This window comes from Bos mutus, chromosome X (genome assembly GCF_027580195.1).
Source record: "Bos mutus isolate GX-2022 chromosome X, NWIPB_WYAK_1.1, whole genome shotgun sequence".
NCBI classification, from domain to species: Eukaryota; Metazoa; Chordata; class Mammalia; order Artiodactyla; family Bovidae; genus Bos; species Bos mutus.
The window spans coordinates 23,972,319-23,997,610 of record NC_091646.1 but is presented as its reverse complement, the minus strand read 5'-3'; the positions used below and the strand labels follow the sequence as shown (position 1 = coordinate 23,997,610).

The 25,292-nt window shown below is 41.5% G+C and overlaps 1 protein-coding gene across 1 annotated transcript in view; it reads right to left on the bottom strand.

The window, feature by feature from the left end:
• The window catches only part of GPC3 (glypican 3), a 460,444-nt gene that overhangs the window by 46,805 nt on the left and 388,347 nt on the right, over positions 1 to 25,292 (bottom strand). The window contains exon 7 of the mRNA XM_005906523.3: positions 14,094 to 14,253. Coding sequence (XP_005906585.2) covers positions 14,094 to 14,253 — 160 coding nt within the window. The remainder of the gene's footprint in view (positions 1 to 14,093; positions 14,254 to 25,292) is intronic.

Sequence of the window (25,292 nt, the reverse complement as noted above, 5' to 3'; positions counted from 1 at the left end):
CGTTCTGACTGCACTACTGCGTACTTGGGTAGAAAATCTCCAATACCCTGCTCCAACTGCATTTTGGGAGAATCTCATTCCTCAGTCCTATAGCAACCAGTGCTGTTAATGTGAGTATGAGTAACATGTTGCCTCCCGGCACAAAGAAGAAAGAAATGCTAAAAGGGAGAGTGGGGGTGTGTTCCAAATTTAGCTTTCCTTCCAACCTCTGCCCATATGGTTGGTGGTTAAAAAAATTATTACCAAGCCAACAAAATGTAACCTGATATTAGGAGTTCCACTCTCAGTCTGTGAAACCAGGGCTAATCCCAGCACACGGCATTCATTTGTCTTAATACCCGCCGATATAGGGAGACTCAGCTCTGAAAGTGGGCCTTGCTTTGGTGCCCCATGAGCTGGTCTACAAGACTCCCATCTAGATTTGGGAGGGAGCTGAAGAGATTTCCATTGGTTAGCAGAGAGATTTCAATGGCAGTCCATCAACCTCAACAGGGAATAAGGGCTTTTGAGGAAGAAAAAAAAAAAAACTTTATGCATCTGGTTAATAGTTTCCAAGTTTCCAATTCTAGGATTCCTAAGGCATTCCAAAGGCATCTTAGATTTCAGACTAACTGAAAATGAGGGGCTCTTTCATTTGCCAGCATAACTTTGGAAGAGAGAAATTTTCTCCCACTTGTGGTAGAAAGAGCTATTGATTCAAGCCTAGAAACTTTAAGGTTGAAGGAAGGAAAATAATCTTTCAAAGCACTCCCTTTACCCCATGATGTGCTGGTAAATGTTTAATAACTGGCTCTCTCTCAAAAAAAAAAAAAAAAAAGCATGCATGTTGGCTTATTTTAAATTTTGTTGGAATAAAGGATGTGGGTCATACAATTTACATATCATAAAATCTATCAATATTCTTTAAACTCCAAAACAAGCCAGTTGGTTTTCATAGAATGCTTTCACTGACTCTTGCCAGACTCTGGCATCTGTAGCCAGGCCAAGGTTGCAATTGACAAGCAAGTGTAGTTCCTGCCAGAACACTGCTTGATATATTGGTTTACATTAAGGAACAGGACAAAAATGAAATAACAAAGACTTATGTGGGAACATCACTCCTTTATCAATGACAGGAGTGACTTTTCTGCTAAATTGGATAATAGTTTGCAAATAGTGGAAGAATAGTTTCTCGATGTATTCTGCTATTTATTCGCAACAAAGTAGCTACAGAGGCAACCCGATTTAAAGTTTAATCTGCACTGCTAACATTTTTTTCCATCACTTTCTTGACTCTAGATTCTAGACAATCAACAAACCAATAAGTCAAGCCCTCATTTGTAGTTTTCAGTGATTTCTGGGGTGTAAATATTTCTGTCATGGTCAATTTCAAGCTAATGATAGTTGGGAAGAGTATAGAGTACTTCTACCACTCAGGCACAAGGAGACACAGGTAATGTCAAAAAGGCATAGAGAATATCAAACCAGTCAATTCTAAAGGAATCCAAGCCTGAATATTCATCGGAGAGACTGATGCTGAAGCTGAAGCTCCAATACTTTGGTCATCTGATATGAAGAGCCAACTCATTGGAAAAGACCCTAATGTGGGGAAAGATTGATGGCAAGAGAAGAAGGGAGTGGCAGAGGATGAGATGGTTAGATAACATCACCGAATCAATGGACATGAGTTTGAGCAAACTCCGGGAGATAATGAAAGACAGGGAAGCCTGGCATGCTGCAGTTCATGGGGTCGCAAAGAGTCAGACGTGACTGAGTGACTGAACAACAACAATGGTAAAACTACTAAAATAACCAGGATCTGATGAATTTTAAATGGCTTGTTTTTAATAGAATATAATTATAGCTATATAGAATTTAATTTTTAATAATGGCTATTTTAAACAACTGAGTCATGAAAATTCTGAAAAGAACAGTTGGCTCATGTGAGCCAGTGCAAGCCAGCAGCGGTACCCCACTGCCCCCACCTCCATCTAGACTGCTGCTTGAGTCTATTCCATCTCTGGGTCCAAGGGTAGGGAGCGATCCAAGGCAGAAACAGATAGCGGGTTACTTCTTCCCGCTCAGAGTGGGGTCTGCTGCTCTTTACTGCCAGTCTTCGAGGACGTAAGTCCAGAAGTTGCAATAAGCACTTAGACATCTTTATAGCAATTTGACAGAGAAATTTTTTAGATCTGCTGAGTCTCATAATTAAAAACTGTGGCTTTTATTTTTGTAGGCCTTTTTATCATTTCCTTTTATTATGTCGTACAAAAGTATTGGTCCATGACAGATTTGGGAGGAACAACAATTGCAACAAAAAAGCAAACTAAAAAAATACTCTGGTTCTTCACTAGAGAACCTGAATGTACTGGCCTATTCTTTGAGGCCAGAGTTGGAAGGGAGAGAGTGGTGGAGGAGATAAGGGTGGACTGGACAGCCTTGATATTGACCATTCAGCCATTAAGGATAAAGAATTGTAACTGGAGGAGAGTCCGTATCCCAGTTTGCTTTTCTAACACGAGGCAGGAAGCTACAAGCCTGGAAATAATTGGGGAGAAATTAGAACTGGATTCTCATAGTAGTAAAACAAATCGAGAGGCTGTGAGTGACAGACAGGATGTTGAAAAGAATTGCTCCCTGGAAGAGTCTGCCATTTGTAAGGATCCGTTTGCTTAGGAAAATAGTTGCAGAAAATCATAATTGGTGACAGGTGCTCAAATACAACCAGAAAATCTCTTCTCCACTCCTCTTTCTTTCCTGGAGCCTGAAAAATTGCCTCATTGGTTTGCTCCAACAACTTGGTTCTCTTTTGTTCTACTTACATGTCTGCATCATAAAACCACACCATCTCAGAGCTATTCAGGACCATGGAAGTCAAGAGCCCCTAATGTAGGTGTCTATCCATTCTCTGACATTCCACTCTACCCTCACACCAAGCCAATGTTTCTGATATATGGTTGTTCATTCACTCAGTCGTGTCCGACTCTGTGACCCCATGGATGGCAGCACGCCAGGCTTCCCTGTCCTTCATTATCTTCCAGAGTTTGCTCAAACTCATGTCTATTGAGTCGATGATGCCGTTCAACCATCTCATCCTCTGCCACGCCCTTCTCCTTTTGCTTTCAATCATTCCCAGCATCTCAGCTCTTTGCATCAGGTGGCCAAAGTACTGGAGCTTCAGCTTCAGATACATGGTTACTCACTCTCTAGTCAAACACCTCCAGAGTCAGGAAGCTGATTTCCTAGAGCAATCCATTCCACTGAAGAATTGCTTAAAGTGGAAAGTTTAACCTTTTTGTCAGCCAAAATATATTTCCTTATAAATTCCAAGTATTGGTTCTAGATCTATTCTCATCTTCCATATGCAAGACCTCTAAATAGTAGAAAGTGAAAGTGAAGTTGCTCAGTTGTGTCCGACTCTTTGCGACCCCATGGACTGTAGCCTACCAGGCTCCTCCATCCATGGGATTTTCCAGGCAGGAGTGCTGGAGTGGATTGCCATTTCCTTCTCCAGGGGATCTTCCCGACCCAAGAATCGAACCCAGGTCTCCCGCATTGCAGGCAGACGCTTTACCATCTGAGCCACCAGGGAAGCCCCCTAATTCTCCTCTTGTAGAGACTGAACGTTGGGACTTTTTTTCAGTTGTCCTTTCACTGACCCTGTTTGCAGATTCTTCTCCATCCTGCTCACTCTCTTCAGGATGCACTCAAGGCTACAGACTCAATGTCTCACACAGTGTGGATACACTGTGGGATAGGTATAGGGCCTGAGGGATAGGCCCCTCACAGGAGGCCCTATCCAGGTGTTGACTGGAAGAGGGATCTCTTGTCTCTTGGCTCACAACTTCCATTGCTAGGAGGATACTTTGAGGAAGCTAATGAAAGAAGCTTCCCAGGAGGTGCTAGTGGTAAAGAACCCGCCTGCCAATGCAGGAGACATAAGACTTGGGTTTGATCCCTAGGTCAGGAAGATCCTCTGGAGGAGGGCATGACAACCCACTCCAGTATTCTTGCCGGGAGAATCCCATGGACAGAGGAGCCTGGCGGACTACAGTCCATGGGGTCGCACAGAGTCGGACATGACTGAAGCGACCGAGCACACACACACAATGAAAGAAGCAGAGCGCGTGAAAGCTACCAAGCAGGATGCAAAGAGAAGCAAATGCTGACAGGTAAACCTTGCCCATGGATAACTGAAGTATTTATCAAACACCTACTGAATGACAACTGTGGGGCAAGGCAGGAGAAGGAAGCAGAGGTTGGCGACTGATTGCTGATGACCAAGACTTGCTTTCTAACCTCTGAGAGGCACGTCATTAATCAAAGAAACCACTTCACTCGGAAAGCCATCCTGAATGTGCTAATGAGATTGCCCCCTGGTCTAACAGACTGTTCTCAGACACCAGAATTTGCAGACTAGCCTTGACTCCATTTTTGTTTACTTGCTAATTATATTAGTGCTTAAGTCCACCAATGAGCTACAAATTAAGATTCTGTCTGCACAGGTATTCCCATTCTTATCTTTAAAGGTTTTATTTACCATCACCCATATCCATTAGGATTGTTTTAAAAAAATCAAAAGGCAGTAAGTCAGTCTATTTAGAAACATCAAAAACCAGTAGTGCTTTGGATCATTTTTCTGGATCATTAAACATCTCTTGTACAGGTGTGTACGTAGGCAGGGTCTGTAAGAAGATTTCCTTTCAGAAAGACTAACAACAAAAACTGCCAGTAACGTCATTCCTACCAAAGGAAACTGGAACTCTCCTGTCCCTGGCACAGGCAAATAAGAGGAAGAAAGAGGTGATAGCTGTACCTCTATTCTTTTCGCCATATTAACAAAGTTAACAGACAGCACTGTCTGAATTGGAAAGAGACTTGATAATATGTGTGCGCACTTGTGCAATGCGTGTAGTTTCAGGGGTTTTGTGGAAGGTCAGTGATTGTAAGGCAGCTGATGACTGAGTCCCTCCTCTAAGAATGGGACCTCAGCCTGGCTTCATATCTAATCTCCACCTGCAGCCCCTGGGACTGTGCTCACCACGTGCTCTCAGCTTCTCCCTTGTTCTGCAGGCTCATGATTCCTTGCTCCCCTGGGGTCCTCTGATTTGGCTCCCTCTAGAGTCTATCGTCCATCAGGGGAATGTAGGGCCATCACTCAGGTTTCATTAGACATTGAATCTCTCTTTCTGGTGCTCCCAGATCCCTTGGGGATGAAGTGAGGATCCCTTCACTTCTATCTGTCAGCTCAGGTGGAGGCTCTGGGCTGGCCACTTTCCTGCTGGTTCTGCTCTTTCTTTTCTACTAGTAAGTATTGAACCTCCCCCTCCTATTCCTTTCTAGTCACACTAGATCACAGCAATTAGTTGAGGCTGTCACTCAAGTGGCCAACATGGCTTCCTCCAGGGGAATCAATCACCCCATTTAGCCACATTCATATAGTCAACTGTTTCCTTTTCATTTGAAAATTGATGACAAAATATAATACAATGGTCACAAATTGCTCACACTATCCCCAACACTCCCCCAATTCTTACAGTTGTATGGAAGGTCTACCAATAAGCAGAAGCATTATAGCATTTCCCCTGATAAAAGCCTCATGGCCTAATGGTTCAGAGGGCAGTAGACCCACAAACGTGAACCTCAGCATATGTCCTTTAAAATAACAAGACGGTAACTTTAGTTTTTACCTTTCCTTATTCTCATCTTCCACCAGCTTACCTGAAGTAATTCCCTAGTCAACACTAAGGCGTGGGGATGGCCCCTTTCTGGGTACACTTACTCAGTTGGCTGGTAATGTCACTATGTAAGTTTGCATCCAGATCCCTCTGCGTGAGCCATGGGAACTGCACAAAGCTCTGGGGTGAGGTGGGAATGGCTGTCTTGTCCATGTATTAGCCTGAACCACCTGGTCTGTGTCTGGGAGAAAAGTGCTATTATAGTGAGCTTTGGTTCCTTCAGCTTCCCTATGGCATTTGATCTCTAAGAGAGAAGATCAAGGCATGAAAGCAGATTGCTTGTAGCTAAGAGCAAGATAGAATGGAAAGAATCAGGGGCCCTTTCATGACCCTACCCAACTCATTGTCCTCCCCTGCCCTGACTGCCCCACTAACACCAAAGAAAACAAAACATAACTAGCTGAGATTCTTTCAAGATGTACGTGACTACTACTTTTGTGACTGGTTATTTGCACAACTCAGCAGACATATTTGTCACTGTTTAAATACCTTCTTACTGGGCTAAAAACAAGTTAATGAGCAACTGAAAATGCTACCCTGGGGATGAAAAAAAGAGAGAGCACATTATAGTGAAATTTGTTGGCCAGAACATTGGGAATTTAATTTATTATTTTATTATTCTTATTTTAGCTGTAGGCTTTTGATGAATAAAATTCAATTATGACCCCATGGTACCAAATAATATTAATAATGTTACCCTAAATGGGTAATTGCTTTATAAAGGATTTTTATATTCATTATCACATGTGTTTCATTCAATTCCTTATGAAGTGGGCAGATCAGGAAATATTTTATTATTTTTGCATATGAGGAATATGAGGCTCAGAGGAGTTGAGTGACTTTGTCCAACACTGGGAGGTAATAGAGCAGAACTGAGACTCAGTTTGTCTGACTCCATAGATGAAATGCCCTCCTTCCCGTGGTATCTCAAGCTTCAGCAGCCTAAGGGTAGGAGAGTGTCCCGATCACCCATCAGATGGGACCTACCTCCCAGGGTAAATGACAGGGGGTCCACTTATGCTGAGATCTCATGGTTGAGGGACTGATATCCCAAGGAAGAAGGCTGAAGGGAGTCACTACAGGATCCTAGCTGAGAATTTCGAAAGTGCACTTAGTGGTTAGCAACCTTCAACATAAGTGCCAGAGATCTGACTGCTGGCTTTCCAAGGAGTGCAAAGGAAGTGAGATCAGGTTATTCAAACTGTGGAATACATTGTGGGAACACTGCCATAATCTATTCCTGGACTTGTTACCAGCAGGGCAGTAGAAATCCGCATATATTTTGAGCTCTGAACAGGACTTGATCACTTTCCCATTAAAAATATCCGAGGACATTTCATTCTCCTACAAACCCTGTACTCATTCTTCAGCAGGCAATATGATTTGTTCTAAAGTGTGAAAATTTTGCAGATGTTACCCATGATCAAAGGCCCATTTTAGAGTTCCTCCATTAATTTTACCCTTTTCACCAAGTCAATGACTTACACGTGACTACTAGCCCACATTTATGAGGGTTTGATTTGACAGTTCAGAAGAACAGTTTAAGCCACTGAAGCATCCTTCCCTTATTCTATGTGCACAAGCTTGTTAGGAATCGGAGTATAAGGCTACATCCACTTAAAAAACAAAAAAGAATGAAAATCATTGGCTTAAAAATATTTTCTAATCTCTGTTTTTAGCAAGAGGAGAGTCATTGTTCTTTTGCTTCCAGATTGTAAAGTAACTGTAGGGAGGGACTATGAGGTGCAGAGACTCATGGGGCTCACAGCTTCTCTCCAGAACTGCTGGGAAGGGGTGACTGGAAGGGGTGGGGAAGCAGCCAGCTTCTGTCCCTCCCAACAGCTGGGGAAGAGAGAGAGGAATGGCAGAAGGGACCTACTGAGACTTGGATTCACCTTCCCTTCCAGTCAGGGAACAAGTGTCAAGTTTTCTTTTTTCAGTCCTCACACTGACATGAAGAGACTGCATGTTTCTTGAGGGCAAATATCTCCACAAGAAACACTGGCTGAGTATGGCAGGAGACTGCCCTTTGGCTCTACGACTGGTTCAAGTCCTAGGCCTGAGGTATGTTCCATGGACTGTTCTCCTCACGCTGCCACCAAGCAGCTGAAGCCCCTCTGCCTCCCAGGGAGCCACAAGGAATGTTCCTATATTCTATGGTCTGTTTCTGCTTTCCTCATCCAAAGAAATCAGCTTTTGCAGTATCCATTCTTTGGCCCAGCTTGAGACAAGAGCCTCTTTGTTTTCTGACTCGCTGTTATAAAGATGTTAGGCTCGCCAGCATGCTTTGGCTGTACCCACAGAACAGCACAAGCTGGAGCAAGAAGAGGTCCAGGAGAGACAGGGGTGAGGGAGTGCTAACACAGATGTCTCTGAGACAGGTACTTCTTGCTGGGAGGTTTTCTGTGAGCATAAATTTCAATTGTGTTTCCAACAGCAGGTATGCACATGTGCACACCTACGTATGTGTGTGTGTGTGTACATGGGCATGTGTGTGTGTTTTCTCTGTGGGTGAGACTTGGCGGACAGGAAGCAGATGCTTAAGATGCTTAGTCATCATGTCTTGGCCAGGGACACATGGCCAGAGCTTGCAAAGCTTCTCAGGGCTCAGCCCCAGCCAAAGCTCTGCGAGTTGCCAGCTACCCAAACAGCTTACAATAAGAGTTTTGACAAGGCCAAAAACTAGGAACAATGCTGATGGCAACCTGGCAACAAAACAGTCATCTTATTGCACCAGGTCCATCATGGATGATCTATCTTTGGAAGGGAGTCTGAACATGGGTGTTCAATGCGAGTGCTTTATAACTCATGCGTTAAATTCAATCTTTTCAGAAAATACATGCTGAACTAGGGTTGCTGAGAAAGCCAAAGAGCTTCCAGAGACTTTGGAATAATAATAACAGTCCTCTGGTTGTTATAAATATTTGTAGAGCTTCATAGGTTACAAAGCACTTTCACGCTTATTATCACCTTTGATTTTCACAACCACCCATTGAGGTAGGCAAGTATGATTATCCCCATTTTATAGCTAGAGAAACTGAGGCTCAGAGCAGCTACATAACTTGCTCAAGGTCCCACTGTAGTAAATATGCTAGGACTAGAACCGAAGTATCCTAACCTATCACAGAGATGATGGGCCTTGGGCCTCTCTCATATTCCTTAGAGTACTTAGCTCAATGCAGGGACAGGTTAGTGGCTTCTGGGATGCTTCAAGTATTAAGCCTAAATGCCACAAGAGTTCAATTAGAAAGTGGTAACAACTAAACAAATCACCTAGGAATTGTGTTAATATGACCTCCTGATTCAGTAGGTCTTGAGGTGGGGCCTAAGATCCTGCATTTCTAACAAGCTCCCAGCTGATACAGATACTGTTGCTCCATGGACCCCACTTGGAGTAGCATGGGGTAAGGGGAGATTGCAGAATGTCACTTACCTGGCTTTAGTTGCCATTTATGGGTCTTAAATAAACCAAAAAATAAGGCGATTAATTCTGATCTACATTTGCAGGCTCTTGGAGTTCCCATAGGTCAGTAGCAACAGCAACACACCAGGTGCTTTAACAGTAGGCAACATTTTTGGAGTGTTTACTAGGTCCAGACCCTGTGCCAAGTGCTTTGCATGGATTATTTTATTTAATGGCCACAACACTATGAAACAGGCTGAGAAAAGAGGTAACCCTCCAAAAGGAAAACATTTTAGCCTTGTTTTGAGAAGTGAAAGGAATAGGTCAGCTGTAACCGTGGGTAAGAAGACATCGTTTAGTGGTCATCTCAGCAGCAATTAAATCCAACAATCGGAAAGAAGGGTCAGACTCCAAATTCAGGAAGAAGAATTATAGGAAAAAAGAGAGCACTTGGGAAACTTTAGGATGAAGACTTTTAAAAGTGAATACAGCTCAGAAGGCCTGGTTACTGCTCAGAACTTCTTATGAGCATCCTGGCCTACAAGTGTGCCGAGGGCCAGGCGTGGGCAGCCCTTGGTAAGAAGCCTGGCTTGTCTGACTGGGACAGTCAAAGGAGCTAGTATAGAGAAAATAAGATCTGTTTTAATGTGTAAATAGCTCAGGAGAAGAACAAAACACAGGGAATCTGCATGAAGAAGGTGTCCCTGAAAGACTCCGGTAAGCATGTTGCCAGGGACTAAAGCCAACATCATCACAGACTGTTGGCACTAGCATGGCCAGCGAGAGATGCCTGGGCATTCTCTTCATTTTACAAATGGAGAAACTGACTTCTCAAAAGAGGCAGAAGCTCGTCCCGGGACACATGGGAGTTGGAAGCAAAGCCAAGAATAGAAGCTCCGTGTCCTGCACTTCCTCCAGTGCATCAAAAGCTGGGAATAAGTGAGCCAGGGAGAGCAGCCAGTAGGACTGCTTGCTGGTCAGAGTGCAAAAGAACTGTTCGGGGACAGAAGGGAGACAGGAGAGAGTCTGAACATACTCTGAGCCTTGTTTTTTATTTTCAAGTTGTCTTTTAAAGGAAGGAATTTGGAAGCTCTAAAAGAGACAGAGGTGACCGCACACAGTGTTCCAAGTCTAGCTGACCAAGTGGATGTTGATGTATCACCAGGGTCAGATGGCATCTACCCAGATTTGGGGTAAAACTGTGTAATAGCTGACCAAAGTGTATAGCTTGTTATTCCTAATAGCTATTGTGCCACGAGCCTGGCAGATTGCCAGTGAGTCTCCTCTTCATGAGAAGCATTTCAAAGGGGACTCAAGGAACTCCAGGCAGGTAGGCTCACTGAACATGTTTAGGCAAGTGTACCCTATTGGGAGTAAAGCATCATTTTTTCTGTACATTAAATTAACCACCATTTGTGTAGCATTTTACAGTTGACAAAGCACTTAGGGTTAATCATGCCTAACTAATTGACTAGAATTCTTTGAGAGGATAAATGTGCATTTGGACAAAGGAAAACCAGTAGATGTAATCTATTTATATTTTGAAAAGGCCCTTGACAAGGTCCCACACCAAACACTCTTTAAAAAAGTTAAGTCACCATGGAATTGGGGAATTGCACTTTGAAATGGATAGGGAAGTGGCTTCTGGGCAGGAGAGCAAGAGGAGGGATAAACAGGGACTTCTGGAGAAACACGAACAGTGGTGTGTACTAAGGATCAGCATGGGGACCAGTTACTAGTTTGCTGAGTCATCTAAGCAGCCTTTAGCTGACCACAAGCTTTTCGGGGGGAGCAAAATGCAAAGCAGATTTGTCCAATAAATGGCCTCTGAAAGCTGACTGCCTGACTCTGAATCCTGACTCTGACCTTAGCCACTGCATGACCTTAAGCAAATTACCCTACCTCTTCCAGCATCAGTTTTCTCATCTGTAAAGTGGGAATAATAATAGTGGTGTTGTGAAAATGACATGAGGCAATGTGTGTGAATTTCTGGCACAGCACTTGCAGCATGCTAAGTGTCCAATAAACAAAACCTTCTATGAGTTTTACTTATTATGTGTACTCAACATTCTTTCTGTAGGATGCCAGGCTCTGAGTGACCATGTTATGCCTTAGGAATGGAACTTGGGAGACAGTGCAGACTATTTCTTGAATGAATTGGCAGAATTTGTTTTAGTAATTCAGAGGGCAGAGATAAGTATGTAATGAGATGGTTGTGAAAGATTTCATTGAAGGAAACAAACAATTACGGAGCATCCAGTATGTTGCAGATACTGGGACAGATGCTTCACAAACTTTTTCCCTTGGTTTGATCCTGAACTAGTTGCTTAATGATGGATGGATCAAATGGAGCCCCTTTTGATGGATGAGGGGATGCAGATTTAGCTAGGAGGCTAAGAACTGACCCAGGTCCTGCTAGCTCATAAGGAATAGAGCCAGAATTCAAATACAAGTTTACTCGACCCCTAAAAATATTTTCACTGCATAATACTTGAAATGCATTTTTAGGGATGGGTATAATTCAATAGAAAATAAAAGGGTATGTACATAGAAATAAATGTGGGGAACATTTGAAGACAGGAATAAGAACAGTATGTCAATTCATGCTCCTGGGGGATGAGTATGGTTTGTTCTTTCCGAAGTGTAGGGTTGCTGTGGGGCTAGTGATGGGAAGTGACACTGGAAGGATACTTTAGGCTAGACCAGAAAGCCCTCAGAACTCTGCTAAGGAGTCTGAGCATAACCCTCTAGGCAACGGGGACAGGATGAAAGGAGCTGAGCTAGGAAGAGGTAGGAGACGCTTTAGAAAGATTAACCTGGCAGCTGTACAAGGTGAATTTGGTGGAATCTTCTGCCTGGGTCTCTGATTCTTTGTTCTCTAATCTGTTAGCCTAAGGCTCTCAATACTCCTGGCTTATCCTAGAAGCCTGGAGACCACTTACAATGTGATCTTAGCATAGGCAGGGGTCGGGGATGTGAGGAAAGGAGGATAGAAAGGAAACTGTGAGAGAAGCAGGAAAAAAATTATAAATCATCTACAGAGATTTGGTGCCCAACTATATATGAAAGGCAAGGGAGACGAGTCAAAGATGACTTCAGTTTTAAGCCTCAGAGACTGGGATAATGGTAGCAGCATTAGAAAAATAATGATATTAAGGGAGGAACCAGTTTGAGATGGTCTATTGTTAAGTTTGATTTATGATACATAGAGTTAGGGGTAATGGTGGGAAAGTCAGGAAGAAAGCTAGTAAGTAGCTGGAGATCTGGGAAGGTAGCTCAGGAGACCAGTGAAGACTGGAGGTAATGATTTTATGAGTTATCCCCACAGTGGTATAATACTTAAAGAATGATCACGGCAGCATTAACCACACAGCCAAGAGGTAGAAACAGCCTAAATGTCCACTGATGGCTAAAGGAATAAAGTAATCATGGACAGGCATACAGTGGAACATTATTTAGCCTTAAGAAGAGGGAAATCATGTAGTCATACACTACAATGTGGATGAAACTTGAGGACATCATGCTGGGTGAAATAAACCAGTCACAGAAGGGCTATGTGACTCCGCTTCTATGAGGGAGTGAAGTAGCCAAACTCATAGATGCAGAAAGTCAAATGCTGGTGCCAGGGACTGAGGGAGGGGGAAAGGGAAGTTAGTGTTTAATGGGGACAGATTTTCAATCATACAAATGAAGAAGTCTAGAGATGTGCTGTACAATCTAATAATTATTATTAATAACAATACTGTACACTTAAAAGTTTGTTATGAGGGACTTCCCTGATGGTCCAGTGGCTAAGACTGTGCTCCCAAGGCAGGGGGCCCAGGTTCCAACCCTGGTCAGGGAACTAGATCCTATCCCACAACAAAGGGTTCACATGCTGCAACTCAAGATCCTACACGCCACAATGAAGATCAAAATTCTTATGCGCGGCAATTAAAGACTTGGTACAGTCAAAAAAAAAGAAATGATTTTAAAAAGTTTGTTAAGAGGGTAGATTTCATGTTAGATTTTTTTTGCCAGAATAAAAAAAAAAAAAAAGAACTTACAGAAATCATTTTAAAAAATGAAATAGCCAAAGTAGATAAGATACGTATTTTCTCTGGAGAAGTGAGAAAACATAGAAGCTTAAGAAGAGATTCAGTTTCAGGACAGCATTAGAAAGAAATAGGGAAGGAAAGAGGCTGCAACAGAAAGAGGAGCTTGTAGGGTCTCAGAGGCCACAGGCAATAGGATTTCAAGGAGAAGGCTGTGCATTGCAGAAGAACGGACACCAGAAGTCTTAAGACCCAAGTTGGATTTCTAGCTCTTTCATTTAGATGAATCTCATTTCTTCTCTGAGCCCCAATTTTCTTGTAGTCATACACTACTTTATCTCTCTGTATAAATGGAAACAAGAATGCCTATGCATACGAAAGCATTTTGAACATTGGGCGAACAGATACAAATGTAGCTTGTGAAGAAATATTTTTTGTTATGGCTGTTTGCCTTCTTGGCGGCATCAGCTCTCTATTTTTCTTCTCCTTGTTTTCAGGTAGCTGTACAGTTATGTAGCATAGCCTATCAGTGTTAAACTACTACTGGAAAAAAACCAATATGCCATTCTCAGAGGGGAAGGTCACCTAATATCTTTTCTTTGAAAGTTACCCCATCATTGGTTTTTCACTAGGCTCTCAAGATTGCATTTCTTTTAGCACCTCTTTTTATAACTGAGAAGAACCAAGGAAATTTCCAGTAGGAAACAAAGCCAACTGATTTAGGTCAGTTCATTTTAGACAATGAAAAACAGGAAGTTTAGGTCCAGAGAAGTTTTAAAAAGCTACCTGAAAACTTCATTTTTCTAAAGTGTCACCTTTCCTTGATGGCATTGTGTGTTACAGAGATTTTAGGGAAGTTAGAAAGAGCAGATTCAATTGGTATTTAATTCCCAAGCATCACCACTTTAGCTCAGATTTGAACCAGCACTAATCACTTACCCGCAAGGAAGCGGAGCTGGTTCTTCACTTTCATCATTCCATCACCAGAGCCTCCGATGCACTCATCTTCATCATCGCCACAGTCTCCACTTTCAAGCCCTTCCTCATCAAGGTTTTTATCCAGAACTCTGCCTTTGGGTACAGACATGGTCCTCAGGAGCTGAAAGAAAACAACCAGGATTGCAGCAACTTTTTATATTTCTCAGGTAGGTCTAAGACAGTGTGTTTTTAACGGGAAGCATTTTAAAATGTGAAAAAGAGCTACATAGACAGTTTTAAAAATCATTTTCAAACTTTACATAGACATACATTGCTTATACTCTTTAGAGCTGCATACTTCTGGACCTTTCCATAGCATTTGACATGATTCTCCTCTCTTCCACTCTACTTCCACCATCACTAGCCAGAATGAGTATTGTATCAGAACTTCCCCATGTCTTCAGCCTCCGTGGGAGGAGAAGTCACTGATGAGGAACTAAGTCATGATAGGCAAAGCATATTTATAGGCTGAGAGAACACCAAGTTCAGAAAAGATGCCTGTGAAAGCCCACTAGATCTATATTTACATTCACCTAATTAAATCAGCAAATGCATCCCACCACATGAAGAAAATGGCAGTGACATTTTATACACATTTAGATGAATACTTATAATTAATTGTTTCATACTATGCCCTGACCACTTGAAAAACTTTAAAAAATATCTCCATCTTCTACAGCTTCCATAAGATGCTTTGAGATTCATTCTGCTTTATTGTAGATCATATACCTAATAAGAGGCATGCCTGTTTTGCTCTGCAGTATCTGGCCTTTCAGTCACACAGTCGATGCCTTTTTAATTTTAGGGTGACTTCCACTCCCAAAAGTCTCACCACAGACTCAGAAGCCCAGCTCACAGCATGAGTGGTCTTCTGAGGGCAATTTTACTTTTCCTCACCATCTCTCTCCAAGGCTGTATTCCAATACCCTCTGTTCCTACTGTAGCTTCTGCCCCACCATCCATGTTTAGTCCTAAATATCAGTCCACCTCCTATTTTTAAATAGTGGACAATAAAAGATGTGGATATGCAGAAAGTGAGACTTTCGCAACTGCAGAACAAGTATCCAAGAAAAGAAACGCTGCATATTTACACAGGCACATTTTGGTTTCCGTGGCTTTCACTGTCTGTGTTCACTGTCCCTGCAAAATATACTTTTCTGCTCTCCACCTGTGATTTAGCTGTTACACCATGATCTACTTGGAACAAGCTATATACCATAGAGAAATGTGACTCTGCAGGTTTGTTTCCCTTTCTAAGCAAAGAAAGAAAAATCCACAATAAAAAGCTGGCTCTTTCCTGGGCAACAGCCTCTAATGGTATCAGTGAAGCCAACCCCTCTATCATCTACTCCAGCACCATCTCCACCATCAAACTCTAAACACATTTCCTTCTCTACCCTTTCCCCCATCCTACACATCTAAACGTATAATACAGACACAAAGGCTGGGATAAGCCAGACCAGCAGTTCTCTAACATTTAGATTTCAGGACCCCTTTATACTCTTATTGGGAATATCATGGAACTTTTGATTATACAGTTGTATCTATCAACATTACCATCTCAGAAATTACAACTGAGAAATTAAAAGGAATATTTAAAAACATAACAAATAAAAATCCCATAACATGTTAACATAAATAGCATTTTTAATGAAAAAGAAATATATTTTCCCCTGACATAAACCCATTAGAAGGAAGGCTGGCATAGTTTGACATTTTTGCAAGTATCTTTAATATCTAGCTTCATATGATACCTGGATTAACGTATCTACTTCTCCCTTCAATCTGTTGTTATATGTTGTTTCAGTTGAAACATTTGCAGAAAATCCAGCCTCTCACAGGTATGTAATGGGAAAAGACAGAAGTATGTTATTAAGAGTAGCCTTTTCAGATAATTCTGGATATTTTTCATTGAAACTACATAAAAACTCAACAAGTGAAAAAGCTTACTTGCAATGTTGAATATGAAACCATATAAGTAAACTTTCCATGTTATGTTACATTAAAATCCATTGGTATGTTTTGAATTTTGAATCGGCCTTTTACCCATTTTGTCTCATCATGCACAGATCATCTGGAAAATATTGGTTCACTGAGCTCTGCAGGTCTCCCAAATGTTGACACCTTTCATTATATGATATTTTAAAAATCACATTCATTAACATCACCTCCAATCTCATTTAAAAAGTCTCTGAAACATTGGGAAGCTCTCAGGGTCATGGTGGTAGATACAAGTTTTCCAAAATTTTAATTTACTCTTTAAAGTTTGAATTTTTTCCTTGGCAACAAACACTGTCAGTATTTCCTTTAACTGTCAGGCTCTCTTTGTTCCTTTCAAATAAAATGTCTAACAAATACTCAAGCCTGCATAACCATAGTTTGTCAGTCAGTAAAACAGGCTAATTTAGCTCATGGCTTAAATAATCTCACAAATGCTTTTCCTTCAGACACATATCAACTCAGTTTGTAGCATAAGTACCTTACACGTAAGTCAAATGTCATAACACAGAATGTATTTTTTAAAGTACACTCAATTGCTAAGGTTTAATAATATTAATCATTTGTACTGCTTTAGCAATGATATTCTTAAGTGGAGTGCCTTTTATTTTCCTCCAAGTGTAATGATTTCGAGTACAATTTGGTGTCAGTGCCTTGATTCATACTGCGGTACTGACAGTTGTTCTCACTATTGCTTCTGTACCATCAGTGCAAATATCAGCACAGTGAAAAGGCAAATAATATTTAGTATTGTTGGGCAAGTCATTTTGACTGTGTGGGTCCTTGGGTTTCATGGACTACCAGGGTTCATTAACTATTTAAGTACTACTACCTAGACGATGTCATTTCAGTTTGACCAAACCACCCTAATTTCTTCCATTACCATTATGAAATGTACGGGAAAACTGCTTTTGACATACACGTTTTAAGGCCAATTTTGAAAAATACATCTTTCATGTATGTCACAGATTACCTGAATTAGAACTGTTCACATAAGGGGAATCTGTGGTTAGATACAGCCTTGTGGACTTGCTATTTCTCAAGCACATCTCACATCTGTGCCTTTTATTAATCCCTTCAGCAAACATTAATTGAGCACCTAATGTGAGTTGTTTTCATTTCCGTCGATTGAAAGCACTCCATCCTTTCAAGCCAAGTTCAAATGTCACTTCCTTAATAAAGCCTTCTTGGCCACCACAGATGCTCATTATAATTCTCCCTTTCCCTCTTCCAGCACTGCTCCCTGTATCTGTACCTCCCAAACAGCACTTTATGAATGCAACCTGGTATTATTTATTGTACATGTGGCTTCACTCCACCAGCAGACAGTGAATGCCTTATTTATCTTTGAACCCCATACCACTGAAGGCAGTGTCTGGCACATAGTTGTCATTGAGTCACTAAGTTGTAGCCAACTCTTTTGTGACCCCATGGACTGTAGCTTTCCAGGCTTCTCTGTCCATGGGATTCTCCAGGCAAGAATACTGGAATGGGTTGCCATTTCCTCCTCCAGGGGATTTTCCTGACCCAGGGATCGAACCCTCATCTTCTGCATTGGCAGGCGGGCTCTTTACCACTGAGCTACCAGGGAAGCCCCTGGCACATGATAGGCACTCAATAGCACTGAACTGAAGCAAAAGGAAGTGGCATGGCATATTTAATTCTCTAAGAGCTACTTCCACAACCTCATAAAAAAAGAGAAAGCCAAAGCACAGATGAATTATAGAAAAACTTGTAAATGAATAGCTAAAGGCTTTTGGATGACCCTGGCTGAGATCTGTAGCTAATCTTTGAGAGGCTGTTTTCCAACCCCGTGTACAATGCCTCCAGTATTCTCTGGTATTTCAGTTTTTTTTTTTAAAGTGCAATTAAAAAAAAAAACTTTAAAACTTTGCCAGTGAAATTACTTCTTTAGTTCTTAAATTACTCCCACTTGGGTGACAACTTCAGCATTGAAGAAGGATTATAGCACACTTTCCAACCATATTACATACACGTTGCTGATGAGCCTAACCCTCACACATTAACAAAACCAATCCAAACCTAGAAAGCTAATGTTAATGCAAAAGTCTTAAAGGACTCTGAAGCGCCAGAGTGTTGAAAGAAGGGTAATGTGTCAGAGATGAGGAGCTGCCAGTGAGGACTGTGGATTTAGTACAGCCTGGAATTTGGCATAGAAATCAAATCAGCTAATTACAATTCACAATATTGACCTTTTTGTTCCCTCTGTCACTCTTTACAATGTCTTCCAGACTGAATGCTCACTTTATGAAAGGAAAGTTATGAGGACCTTGTACAGTTAACTTTAGGTGCCTAATGCTTTTGATTAACTGTTTGCCATTTTCAAAGGACAATATCCTATTAGCTTTTTAAAAGCCAGGGCTCAGAATAATGATTAGTAATGTAAACGATCTTATTAAAACACTGGTCTGATGATTTTGCTCCACGACCCCACTGAAACATTCACGAAACCTGACATTTCTGCCTTGCATCATTCGGCCGGCCCTAGCGAGAAGTACACGAGACCTTTCCACTGTGCAGCTTTTTCCATTTTCTACCCTCCTTGCTACTCTGTTGACTCACATGAAACTTTCACAGTTGCTTAAATATACAATCAGTTTTTATTTTATGATGTCATATTTTCATTATCTAAGTATTAAAATAGAAAGATGAAAGAAAGGGATATAAGGGAGAAATTCCAATTTCCAAACTTTAAGAACCAGTGTTTGGTTTTCGAGGGTAGGGTTTGTTTCTAATGGCTGTATTTTTACACAGGTGAACTTGCACTTTAGAGTTTAGAGTGACTCGGGTTAGAACCCTGACTTTCCCCCTTACTAACTTCTTTTCTTCCACTACTAACTTTGCTGCTTAATCTCCCTAAACCACAATGTCCTCATCTGTAAAATGAGGGAAATGCCTGTCTTCTAGAATTGTTGTAATGAATAAATGTGATCAATGTAATACTTCAAATGTGTTTAAAACACCTACACAGTGCCCTCCAGGGATCTACCAAAATCTACCTAACCATTTTCCTAATTTTGAAAATATTACATTACTTCTAGTTCTTTTGCGCCTATAAATAAAGATGGATCATCAGGAGTATTCAATAGTTCTTTCCATATTTTGGATTATTTCCTTAGTTTCCCATTAGTAGGATTACTGGGTCAAATGGTGTGTACATTTTTATGTACCATGAGAGTGAGTCTTCAATTTCCATCTGAATCACCTAGGATGTTTGTTAAAAACTCCAGCTTCCAGGCCCCACCCACAGAGCTTTTAACTGAATAGGTCTGGGGTGGAGCACAGCCCCATCCTGCCCTGTCCCCACCTTCCTGTGAGTGAACCACAGACCACACTTTAAGAAGGGCTACTCTAGTGATAGACAGAGTGCCTGATGAACTATGGACGGAGGTTCGTGACATTGTACAGGAGACAGGGAGCAAGACCATCCCCATGGAAAAGAAATGCAAAAAGCAAAGTGGCTGTCTGGGGAGCCTTACAAATAGCTGTGAAAAGAAGAGAAGTGAAAAGCAAAGGACAAAAGGAAAGATATAAGCATCTGAATGCAGAGTTCCAAAGAATAGCAAGAAGAGACAAGAAAGCCTTCTTCAGCGATCAATGCAAAGAAATAGAGGAAAACAACAGAATGGGAAAGACTAGAGATCTCTGCAAGAAAATTAGAGATACCAAGGGAACATTTCATGCAAACATGGGCTCGATAAAAGACAGAAATGGTATGGACCTAAGAGAAGCAGAAGATATTAAGAAGAGGTGGCAAGAATACACAGAAGAACAGTACAAAAAAGATCTTCACAACCAAGATAATCACGATGGTGTGATCACTGACCTAGAGCCAGACATCCTGGAATGTGAAGTCAAGTGGGACTTAGAAAGCATCACTATGAACAAAGCTAGTGGAGGTGATGGATTTCCAGTTGAGCTATTTCAAATCCTGAAAGATGATGCTGTGAAAGTGCTGCACTCAATATGTCAGCAAATTTGGAAAACTCAGCAGTGGCCACAGGACTGGAAAAGGTCAGTTTTCATTCGAATCCCAAAGAAAGGCAATGCCAAAGAATGCTCAAACTACAGCACAATTGCACTCATCTCATACGCTAGTAAAGTAATGCTCAAAATTCTTCAAACCAGGCTTCAGCAATACGTGAACCGTGAACTTCCTGATGTTCAGGCTGGTTTTAGAAAAGGCAGAGGAACCACAGATCAAATTGCCAACATCCGCTGGACCATGGAAAAAGCAGGAGAGTTCCAGAAAAACATCTATTTCTGGTTTACTGACTATACCAAAGCCTTTGACTGTGTGGATCACAATAAACTGTGGGAAATTCTGAAAGAGATGGGAATACCAGACCACCTGACCTGCCTACTGAGAAACCTATATGCAGGTCAGGAAGCAACAGTTAGAACTGGACATGGAACAACATGCTGGTTCCAAATAGGAAAAGGAGTATGTCAAGGCTGTATACTGTCACCCTGCTTATTTAACTTACATGCAGAGTACATCATGAGAAACACTGGGCTGGAGGAAGCACAACCTGGAATCAAGATTGCCAGGAGAAATATCAATAACCTCAGATATGCAGATGACACCACCCTTATGGCAGGAAGTGAAGAGGAACTCAAAAGCCTCTTGATGAAAGTGAAAGAGGAGAGTGAAAAAGTTGGCTTAAAGCTCAACATTCAGAAAACGAAGATCATGGCATCCGGTCCCACCACTTCATGGGAAATAGATGGGGAAACAGTGGAAACAGTGTCAGACTTTATTTTTCTGGGCTCCAAAATCACTGGAGATGGTAATTGCAGCCATGAAATTAAAAGATGCTTACTCCTTGGAAGGAAAGTTATGACCAACCTAGATAGTATATTGAAAAGCAAAGACATTACTTTGCCAACAAAGGTCCGTCTAGTCAAGGCTATGGTTTTTCCAATAGTCATGTATGGATGTGAAGAAAGCTGAGCACCAAAGAATTGATGCTTTTGAACTGTGGTGTGGGAGAAGACTCTTGAGCGTCCCTTGGACTGGCAAGGAGATCCAACCAGTCCATTCTAAAGGAGATCAGCCCTGGGATTTCTTTGGAAGGAATGATGCTAAAGCTGAAACTCCAGTACTTTGGCCACCTCATGCGAAGAGTTGACTCATTGGAAAAGACTCTGATGCTGGGAGGGATTGGGGCCAGGAGGAGAAGGGGACGACAGAGGATGAGATGGCTGGATGGCATCACCAACTCGATGGACGTGAGTTTGAGTGAACTCCGGGAGTTGGTGATGGACAGGGAGGCCTGGCGTGCTGCGATTCATGGGGTCGCAAAGAGTTGGACACGACTGAGATGAACTGAACTGACTCTAGTGTTACTCCACCTCCCAGAAACCCAGTGAAACCATCTTTGGACAAGAGTCACCTCAGCTCCACAGGTGTCTGAATCCTTAATGCATGTTCTTCAAACCATTTTATTAAAAATCTGATGATTTCCTTTTTACTTAGGTATAGACACCATGACCTTTTGTCTTTGTAGTTAATGAAAATACTCTTGTGTAAAGTGAGTGACTTCAGGATTACAAAGGGAAATATTTAAGTTTCCTTGGAACAGGTATTCAGGGTTGTGTGATAAAAGGAAACAAGCCTCGAATAATTACTTAAGAAAATTAGAACCAAAGGATAAGAGCAAAAAAGGCTTTCTAGAGTACAGCAATTTCATGTTCTTAAAACCATAACCAAGATAACGAAAGAACACTGCAGCATGGGACAGTGTGATTTGGCCAAAGCTCTTTTCATGCTTGGTTGACAGGAGAACAAAGATCAAACGACGTACTTGTTGTTCTTAGCGGGATCAAATATGCTGAAATTAGAACAGAGGGAAAAAAAAAAAAAAGAACAGAGAGAGCAGCAATTCTCGATCTGCCTATATGGTATAAGTAATGTGCCTCTTGGAATTATCTTGATTGTAAAGATATGGACTTTATCAGCCACACACTTTGCTAGGACTTAACATATGTTCTTTCATGTAATCCTCAAATCCACACTATCAATTTGTATAAACAAGGAAGACTGCCATCCCCATTTCCCATGTCAAGGGAGGCTGGGAGAGGAGATAAGACTAGACCAAGCACTAAGTAAGTGATAGAGTCCTCATTAAAAATAGAGTCTTCTTCCAAGTCCTCAGGTCTTCAAAAAAAAACAAAACAAAAAAACCCCACAAAACCTATGCTCTCTTAGGTAAAGACATCAACTAATGGGGCCTTCATTCACATTTTTTGTCATCTTGACTTCTTTACCTAAGATAATTTCCAGTTCAATCTCATTTTCTCAGACACCATCCATGAACTATACCTTGATGGGAAAGCCTTCTGTTATTGGCTGGGAAAGCCGGTTGGGGGGACAGGGGCGGAGGGGGAGATAATGACACCGGATGCCTCCTGCTTTTTTCCCAGCCTCGCATCTCCTGTGTCTTAAAGAACCAAACCATCGTATCATAAACACGTTTGTTTTGAAAAGCTTCAGACAGCTGGTTAGAATAGAATGAAGAATTCCATCACTGCTGCTACATGGCTAAGAGTTTTCTTGACTTCAAGCACTTTAGCATTTTAAAAATAAAGGATAAATAACAAAATATGGGGCTTGGTACATATTTTGAGGATTTAGCTAGGTTTGTCTCTTTTGGCCACTCACATACCTCTCTCTAGGCATTTTTCAAAATATCTGGAATCCAGGTTACCTTTTAAAGCTATTGAGCTGGGCTTACAAAACTGATTTTGAACTATTTGGGTGCTCAGCATTATACAACTTGCAAGGAATGCTTTGGGGGCTCGGCTTTCCATGTCCACAGCGATGTAAATACATGCTTGACTGTTTGTATTTGAGTAGCATAAGCTAATGGGAAACAAATGTAGTGGCTCCAATGAATCCCAGCTTTGGAGGAATGCCATTATTATTTATACGTTGTGCACATCCACGAGACCTAGGGCACGTGACCTCTGCTTTGCGTGCACAGTTTCTTTGAACTAATGCACCAAACCACAGCCACAACTAATTGGAAACAATTGCAACTCCACACGTTTGAGGAGAAGCCAGAACCAAAGTGCATAGGGCTAGAATGAATGGCTATATAGGCACTTCACACATTGGAGAGGCAATAAAGTATAGCCCTTAAGAGTGTGAGCTCTGGAATCTGACCAGCATGGATATGAATCTCTACTCAGCATACTTACTATCTGTGTTACTTTGGGCAAGTCACTCAACCTCTTCGAGTTTCAGTTTCCATGCCCATAAAAGAGAGGACAATGCTATTTATTAACTTCACAGGGTTGTTGAAGATGTAAATTCAATAGTACCTTTCACCTTTCATAGTCCCATGTATCTTCTTTCATAGAACTTTCCACAGTTTGTAATTATATAGTCCCCTGTTGCACCCCCACTAACAGAAGAAATAACCGTCTGTTTCGATTACCAGTGTGTAGGGCAGTGTTTGGTACAAAGTAAACGTTTACTAAATAGTCATTAAATGGATGAATGACTAAATGACTAAATAGAAGAATGGGTATAAAGTGCTTAGCACATTGCCTGGCGAGGCTCAAACGTGTTAACTCTGTTGCTGAGGTTGATGGTGATGGTCGTAAAGATGTAGAAAGGGAGGAAGAGGAGAAGCAGTAGCAGGCACAGGAGCCACCATGAAGAGCTTATTACAAATGCTTTGTGAAGCAAAACAAGTAACACTCCATGGCCAAATACTGAGGCACCAGGAGAGAGGGTGGGTGAAATGTTTTTAAGAGGCTGGGGAAAGCCTTCTGGATGCTCCCAGGAAGATAAGGGTCTGTACACTAGGGATGCACGCAGAGAGAGAAATGTGCAGTAACAGATAGCAGTGGGGCCTGTCAGAGGCTCTATACACTCCTGCCTGGGAATTGCTTCCACTTCTGCCTCTTACCCACAGCACATGCTTTCTCTACCACTTCTAGCTTCCCTGATTCTTACTTGATGTTTGCTAATGTAGAGTGGAAACGTGTGAAAATAAGTCCTCCCAATTCAGTAAGTACCTGGATAGTAAAACAAGCCAGGATGTAAGAGAAGCGAACTTGGGATGAAATTACAATTATTCCCATGGGGCTCCCTCCCAGTGGTAGAAAAGGTTCTCTGCAGTTTTAGGAAGCTGTCCACTGCCTTAAAATAAAAATATCTACAATAATATTACTAATAGCTTAGAACTGTAGAGTTTTATACTTTTCTAAGAGGAGGCAAAGCACGGTGGTTAAAAAGCTCACTCTAGACAAAGAAAACTTGTATTCAAATCTAGACTTTATCATTTACTAGCTTTGTTACTATAAGCAAGTTATTCTTTTACCTCTCTGAGTCTTATATTTCTTATCTATAAAATGTGTTTCATAATACCTATTCCTATCTCCCACATTGCATTATCATGGGGATAAAATGAGGTAATCCATGTAAAGCACTAATCTTAGTATCTGGCACATAGTAAGTAGTTACACAATAGTGTATTAAATTTTATATTAAAATAATACATTTATAAGATCTGAATCTCTGAAGAGGATGAATTCTGAACTTTTGGTTCCAGTTAACATTCAGCTATGGCCTGGCTAAGACTTGTTCTGTGGGACATGTGTTGTTTAGTTGCTCAGTCATGTCCGACTCTTTGCAATCCTATGGACTGTAGCCCACCAGGCTCCCCTGTCCATGGGATTGTCTAGGCAAGAATATTGGAACGGGTTGCCAATCCCTTCTCCAGGGGATCTTCCCAACCCAGGGATCGAAGCCATGTCTACTTCATTGGCAGGCAGATTCTTTACTACTGGGAAGCCTATAAGCTCTCAATAAATCTTAGTTATTGTGTCATTACTATCAGCATTTCATTATTTTTATAATTAAAGGTATTTCTATTTTCTCAGTGGATCCATCTTGCACCCCTGTAAGGCAGCAGGGCAAGTATTATTAGGTTCATTTTTATAAATAAAGAACTTGGAGCTGAGGGAGATATGAGGCAATGTACTCATTTTTACCTTAAAAAAGTTCAAGTATAGGTACTTTAAAGTGGTTAGGATTTGGAATGGGGCCAGGGAGGAAGGCTTTTGTATTCCAGCATTAAATTGGAAAGGGTATGGCCCTGGGACGAGCACCGTTCCTGACACATAACA